This window comes from Paramisgurnus dabryanus, chromosome 24, assembly GCF_030506205.2.
Source record: "Paramisgurnus dabryanus chromosome 24, PD_genome_1.1, whole genome shotgun sequence".
Lineage (NCBI taxonomy): Eukaryota > Metazoa > Chordata > Actinopteri > Cypriniformes > Cobitidae > Paramisgurnus > Paramisgurnus dabryanus.
In genome coordinates this window covers 17,405,582-17,413,081 of record NC_133360.1, presented here as the reverse complement: position 1 = coordinate 17,413,081, position 7,500 = coordinate 17,405,582, and the positions used below count along the sequence as shown (strand labels likewise).

The window sequence follows — 7,500 nt, the reverse complement described above, 5'->3', positions numbered from 1 at the left end:
GTTTTAATGTAGACTACAACAATATGTGCTGCCTTGAAGAGACTCTGAAGCTCTGAAAACAAAGCACCTCTACAGTACCTGTGGGTCATTAACATATAAAAAGCCCTTCACACCTCACACCCACCCCCAGCTGTAAGGATTCCTGGAAACTTCCACCAGTTCCTGTATACATCCACATACGTAAGGTTTCTGGATGTTTCACAAATTTACTTCTGTGTTTTACTTTTCCAAACACTCTGCCTGAAAAATCTGGCAAACCTAAAGTTTAGCAGGGATTTCCCATCCCGTATTTGTCCGTATACAGCTCTTTTCATGCAGTGCGAGGTCGTATTGTATATTCAGTATAATCAGTATATTGTATATGCAGGTTCGGGCACTATAAGGACCCTAGCTCACTTTACATTGGGACATTGCTCATTTATTTTCCTGTGATGTAATTCACAGCTGTCATTCGTCAACAACCTGCAAAACCAAGATCTCTCAGACGTATATTATGAAAAAACACTTTCATTATTCTCTTACATATCCATGCATTAATTTGGAGGAATATTACATTAAAATATTATTATGTAGATTATTAAGTAGTAATTATTATGTATTATTAAGTAAATTGTGGTCCCTTCTTGTCTAGCAATGTGTGTTTATATTAAAACTAAAACAAACCTTTGTCCTTTCAAAAGTTTTGTCCCAATTCATGAAATTTATTTAGTTGGCTAGCGCAACTTTTGATTGGAGAGCTTTATAAAAGGTCACATGATTTCCTTTAAGGGAACATCAATGCTCACTGTAGCCCCTAACTAAAAATTTATGAGCGCCAGCAGAAAATTTAGGGCACAGCTTAATTCAGCCCGCAATGCAATTATTTACATTTTCCCAAAATAACTGCATTTCTGAAAAATACTACATAAACTTAACTGTATTCCATTCGCTGCACATGTCATTATGCACAATTAATAAAACTTTGAAAGTTATGAACCAAAAAGCATAATCTCCTTAACTAATTCTAGGCATAAGATACATACATATACTGTACAATAAGTTATATCCAGATAGCATATTGTAATGTGATAAGTGGCATGGCAATATACATACTTGTATCCTTTACACGTTTCTTGTCTTCTATCCAGTTTCCCTTAATTGGGCACTGATGTCTAAAACCTTTATTCTCATCTATAATGTTGTTGGTGTTAATGTTTACTAGAAGTTATCCTGTTCTCTCTATCCCTCATCTCTGCCATGTCTAATTAAACATGTGCAGGCACATTTTCTTGTGGTTCTGAGTTATGTGTTGACTTTACGCTGGGTTGCATAGACACATCGGTAGACTTAACTGAGCGCATGGTGGCATTAAACACCTGATGCGTCATGCAAATAAGCGGTTAAAACCCCATTGCGCATTCCATATTTTTATCACGGGTTCCCGCACATGAGCGAGTACTTGAAAAAAAAATTTGGTCGCAGTCTGGAGCCCTAGGTGCCCCCCATTGCCTGGTGCCACAGGGCACTCGCCCAATCCCGTCTATGGATAATCCGGCCCTGCCTTTACATGCCAGTTTGTTTACATTAACACAGGTTTTTTTAACAGAAAAATCTAAAAAATATATTATTAAAAAACATTAGAACTACCATTTGATTATTATTATTAATATTATTAGACCATAAGATGGGTCAAAGATTGGTAGCAACATTGATTTTGATGCATTGTCATTTTTTGAACAGGGTCAGATTTTATACAAAACTCCCACTTGTAAGGCCAAAATGACATCTTCCCAAAAACTGCTCTAAAAATATCATACACCAATATTTTTTTACATTTTAAACGAGACAATCTTTAAAAACTACATCTGCCTGAAACATTCATATGAAATATTAATTAACCCTGAAGAACCCAAGAACCCTTCTCTTAGCATGAATTAACATTGGCCAAATTTGACCTGTGGGTTCTCCAGGGTTAAATTTGTGAAAAACCCTTTAGATGCCAATATATTAACATTAATTGAACCACAGTGTTTGGCTGATGTCGTGAAACCTTTTGTGGGACATCGTAGCCCGGAAAATGCCCCGTCTGATTAATTTTTTATCTGTAAACAAAGGAATAGTCTACCCTTTTGCCATATTTTGCAACTATGTTATTACCTTAGCCTAGATGAATTAATACATACCTATCTTTTTTCAATGTGTGCACTGTACAGCGCGTTGTGAATGTGTTAGCATTTAGCCTAGCCCCATTCATTCCTATGGTACCAAAAAAAGTTTTATTTTGTGGCACCATACTTACTGGTATAACTCCTCATGTAACAGTCTTTAAATAGGGAAAACACGGAAGTGTTTGGTGGCTTCCCTGTTTGGTACCATAGGAATGAATGGGTCTAGGCTAAATGCTAACACATTCACGAGGCGCTGTACAGTGCATGTATTGAAAAAAGTTAGATATGTATTAAAGGTTCTCTAAGCGAATTCACGCGTTTTAGACCATAAAACATTTTTTGGTACATACAGCAAACATATCCTCACTATCTGCTTGCTTCCTGTCCGCTGATCAAACTGTAAAAAACGCGATCTCTGTAGACAGCCCAGCCTCCACAAACTGCAATAATTACCAACTGGCCAAGCCTACACCAGAAACCATAACAAAGTATTCTAAACAATAAACGCCAAGAAGGATTTGGCGGTTGGGCGCGTTCATGAAAGCACGGAAGGGAGGGGGAGGGGAGGAGTTAACTACGCTCAGTTTGTTTGAAAACACATTTCAAAAATCAACACACAGATTCGCTTAGAACGCCTTTAATTTGTCTAAGTGGAGGTAATAACATAGTTTAATATGGCAAAAGGGTAGACTATTCCTTTAAGGTTTTATGGATCAGCATCAATGAAAAGCTTGAAGGCAGGGCTCTGATTCTGGCAGTGGCATAGGGTGAAGGTCCCGGCATCAAACCTCTGGCTGTTGGGATGTAACAAAGCATCTCAGTGTTTGTTGGAGACCAGAAGTTTTTTTTTCATTTTTGACATCCATCCTGCCGCCACTTCATCCATCTCTCCTCTGCTCTCACATTCTGACAAGTCTTTTGAAGATACGTCTGATATATTAGACTTCAGTTGATCTACATCTACCTCTAAGGCGTCCTCCGTGTCGACCTCAGAATCCTCTGAGGAAGACAATTGTCTCTCTTGAAATGCATGACTATTTCTAGAGCCTTATGTGTGCTGTGATGCTTTACCATTTTTACTACTCCTGCTATACTGTTCATACTTATAGCATTGTACCTGCATAAACAACATGAGCGAGAACCGAAATGAAGATTGATTTTGTTTTGGTTCTAGCCTCTCATCGTTTTTGTTACTGAATTAGTTTAAAATGCAGAATGTGGTCTTCAAAGAGAGAAGACTTTGGATATGTTGAATATGTCCTCAACACCGACCTCACTCCGACATCAACCCCCACGCCCTTACCACTCAGACTCATTTTTTTTAAACATTAAAGGTTTATCTTTTCAGTAGCAATGCGGCCTTCAGAAAACAGAAAAAATTGTGAAATGAAAAATGGTTTAAAGTAGCCCCACCAAGTGGACAAGTATAAAAATCAAAACTTGAAAGCCAGTAGTTCAAAATGATATATTGACAAGGTATGCATCAGTTTATGTTAAGATAAATGGGGGGTCAAAAATGGTAGCTATAATGGTTTTCAGTGGGGCATTTTTTTTCTCTTTTGTAGGTGTTTGCGTAGCTTAGCCATTTTAAGCCAATAAAAAAAAAAAAAACTGAAACTAAAATTCTGAAATTTATCAATATCCAATCATCACAGTCAAGATGGTTAAAAAATCAAAATGGCACATAATGTCCCAAGGATCTATTGAGGGTTAATTCAAAGACACCAGGGGCCTCATTTATAAAATGCTGCGTAAAAACCATCCTACATTTGATCTTACGATCATTTAACAAAAATGCGTACGTGTGATTCATAAACCGAATGTACGCGCAAAAAATGCGCGTACCTCTTTCAAATCCATAAATCGCAAATGAACTTGAACTTGTGCGCGCAGCCGACCAGTTTCAGATCTCCGGCTTTAAACAATGCGTAATTAATGTCAGACATATAAAAGAGCGCTTGTCAATGTTTAAACCCAATTTCAAACAGCAAGAATGGCTTATATTTCCAAAAACCTGCAGCAATCAGACAAGCAAAAGTGCGTACGTCTGCTCAGACCCTGACGTGGCGCTAAGCACTTTTCCACGTCAAAGACAGTTTTTATAAATATGGACTTTGCCGTGGATTTTTGCCTACGCACACTTTACGATCAAATTTGTGCGTACGCACGCTTTATAAATGAGGCCCCAGAATACAAGACAATGGCATCTACTCCAGTAAATTCTTTAGACCCACCCACATGTTTTTTGCTTCTGACACCCATGACATGTCCTATTAACTCACTGTCATGCATTGTGTGTAACACTTTTTGTCTCCATCGCAAGCTTGTATAAAATAGCAGACATTTACAAAAATGCATGCCTTTATTTTATATGTTTGATGATAAAATATTTGTTACAACAGTGACGGGAAATAAAGAATAGCTTTACAATCATCTGTGATAAAATGCTGAACTGTGACCCATGCTTTACAAACACTTGAGGATGGAGAAACTGCAGGTGGTTCCGCCTGGACAGCTGCACAGCTTCCCGTAGCGTGCGCCTTTCCGCACTGCACACTGCTCACCTGCGTCGCACTAAAGACATCAGAGAACTTACATTAAATACTTAAAAAAACCACAATCTATTCAAGTGTTTTAATGGTTTCGTTGTTGTTGTTTTTTTTAAAAATAAAAAACACACCCGGCGCCATTCAGCGCAAAGCGTGACGTTATTCTTATTGCTAGTTTCAGCATGGCGCAGTTATCATTTACATGTCCAGCTTCACATTGTTTAAATAGCAAACGCATTTCACAAAACGATGTGTGTTTAGGCGCAGTGTTGGCAAGTTGCTATTTTGAGGCACCTAAAATAGACTATGCCATTGACCAACTAAAACCTGGTCAAAAGTCAGTGACGCAATACTGTTTTTGTTATTTAAGTGTGTTTAAGTGTGTTAGTAATAAGCTCCTATAAACGAAACAAAAACACACATAATAACACATGTTATTACACATATGGACAGCACACAAACATTTTTAAATATAAAAATTAAAGAATTAAAAAGTTAAAGATTATTATTAAACATAAATACATAAATAAGGACCGATTACAAGACGTCACATGGCGTAAGGAGCTGCTTCAGCTACAGCCTGGTAAATAATTTAATGTTTTGATTTAAACAAATGGAAATATTGTGATGTTTCAGGTATTTTCATAATAATAAAAATATTTTGAATGATTGTGATTGACAAGTGTTGCTTTTTTAAATTCACATTATAAAAGACTCAAACTCATAGTGATTTTAGATTGATAAGGACTTCCTACTGATCAGAGAGCTGTAGTACACCCACAAGCTGTGCATGAAACACAGGCTGTTTCTCAATTTGCGTTCTTCAGCGATCTTGCGTCCTTGTCATCATTAACTGTCGAAGTTCAATTCCAATTCTCAAGAACGCAAGTACAGAGGACGCGTGGAAATAACCGGATAAGTTCTTGATATCGAGGGTGCAACGAGTGCAGACATGCGCATTGAAATCTGGGGAGGTCACGCGACTAGCAGGAAGATCACACACATCTCAATTCTCACAAGTGCATTCTGTGTTTGTTCTTCCAAGGTCACCTGGAAAGACCAGTCTCTACGAGGACGCAAGTCCGTTCTTTGCGTTCTTAGAATTGAGAAACAGCCACAGAATCGGAGCCTTGCAATTCAGAATCGATTTCAGGCAGGTATTTTTAATGGGGAACGCGATGTATCATCACAGCCCTACTCCACAAGTTCACTACAGATTAGCCAACCCTGAAGCTACTAGACGTACAAAAGCAACAACACACTATTTTAATAAAACTTCATTCCATGAGGCTTATTAAAGCCTTAAAAAATTTAACAACTTTACAATGTTGCAATTTCTTTATTAACATGATCATCAAAGGCGTGATAACATTATGGATGGAAAAACATCAGTATGACCCTATTAAAATTATGGTAAAAAAAATCTTTAAAAAAAAACTCAAAAAGGCATACAGTATTGACACTCTTATGCATATTTACTGTCAATCCCTTACTGAGATGTTAAACTCTTCATTTCCAACATGTTCTAATTATTTAAGTTTAAGCATCTAAAACTGGTTCTGGTACATACATTTTTAAAGCACATACATTTTTAATATTGATTAAGGTTTTATGAAGAGTAATAAACAATGGAAAGTGTTATATGATTTAAATAAACTTACTGAGGGAACCCAACCAAACTTCTTCTCTGCAGTGGGAATATGTTTGTTTCTCAGTTTTTCAAGAACCTCCTGCAAAGCTTCAATCTATAAAAACATTTTTTTCCTCTATTTATTTGTCTTTAATGTTGTCATTATAAAATCACTAATAATCACATGTAAAGATATCTTACCAGTTCTTTTTCCTCTTGAGCCTTCATGTCATCTTCAGGCGAGCGAATCTCCAAAACATCATCACAGCTAACTAGCAACATTAAGATGGAGCATGTAACAGATAGTAGAAAGATCCGATCTTTAACCATTGTGTAAAGAACCAGGACCGCTTTGAGACAAACGTGTATTGTGGTCAACTCTTTAAACAGGGCTACAGGAGGACCAACACGACCATTTATATGATCTCTGTACACTTACATAATTTAATTCAAAATGCATTAAATGATAAAATGTTTTAGAAGACACAGGTTATGTCCTTGCAGCTCCTTGAAAGGCAATGTAAACAATCAGCTGTCTGTCCCCACAGTTGTTCCATCAACCATTTAACGTCACATAATGGTGAGTCACACATTTGACCCATGAACCTCAAACATCAAACCATTTGGGTACACATAACCTCATCTTTGACATTAATTACCAACCTCCTTTATTTCCAGAGACTATCATTTCATTACTGAAACATCTATGAAAAAGACAGATTAGACAGGAAGAATCGATTGCACATCATTTTTCTTCACAGGTATATACCTTTTTTAGGGTTCTAAGTAAAATCTTTTGCCAGCATCCCCCAATGTTAATGTTACAATAATGGAAAAATTTAACCATGAATGAATATCTGTCAGTAACAAGTGACCAGTTAGATCCCTAGCAGTGGCTGTAGCAAAAAACTTCTGAGTGACAACTTCTTTATACCACTAAAAGAACAGAAATCATGCTACTGCTTTTCAGTTCAATAGGTCTTATTCATGAAAGACGAGCAGAACAAAATTGTGTGTAAACTGTTTGTAAAGTTGTCTGCAGTAAATGTTCAGATTCATGAAAATGTTGGTATTCTCAAATTATAAGTTGTTATGAAAGAAATGGACACCTCCGAGGTAGCCAAAATATGTGACTGTTATAATGTCAATGTAATGTGATGACCAAACTTACATC

General features: G+C 36.9%; 1 protein-coding gene across 1 annotated transcript; it reads right to left on the bottom strand.

Annotated features, from left to right (window-relative positions):
• Positions 1–3,432: 3,432 nt before the first annotated feature.
• Positions 3,433–6,711, bottom strand: cart1 (cocaine- and amphetamine-regulated transcript 1). The gene is made up of 3 exons (XM_065247421.2): positions 6,528–6,711; positions 6,358–6,441; positions 3,433–4,721 (listed from the first exon to the last, which is right to left on the bottom strand). Exons 1-3 carry the CDS (start codon positions 6,654–6,656, stop codon positions 4,614–4,616), a joined length of 321 nt encoding a protein of 106 aa, XP_065103493.1. The 5' UTR covers positions 6,657–6,711; the 3' UTR covers positions 3,433–4,613.
• Positions 6,712–7,500: the final 789 nt, after the last annotated feature.

What these genes read in the sequence shown, in the direction of transcription:
- cart1 (XM_065247421.2), bottom strand. Translation starts at nt 6,656, where the DNA reads ATGGTTAAAGATCGGATCTTTCTACTATCTGTTACATGCTCCATCTTA. An exon ending in CTCAAGAGGAAAAAGAACTG is followed by an intron (nt 6,442 to 6,527) that starts GTAAGATATCTT and finishes ATGTTTTTATAG; the next exon opens with ATTGAAGCTTTGCAGGAGGT. An exon ending in AGTTTGGTTGGGTTCCCTCA is followed by an intron (nt 4,722 to 6,357) that starts GTAAGTTTATTT and finishes TGATGTCTTTAG; the next exon opens with TGCGACGCAGGTGAGCAGTG.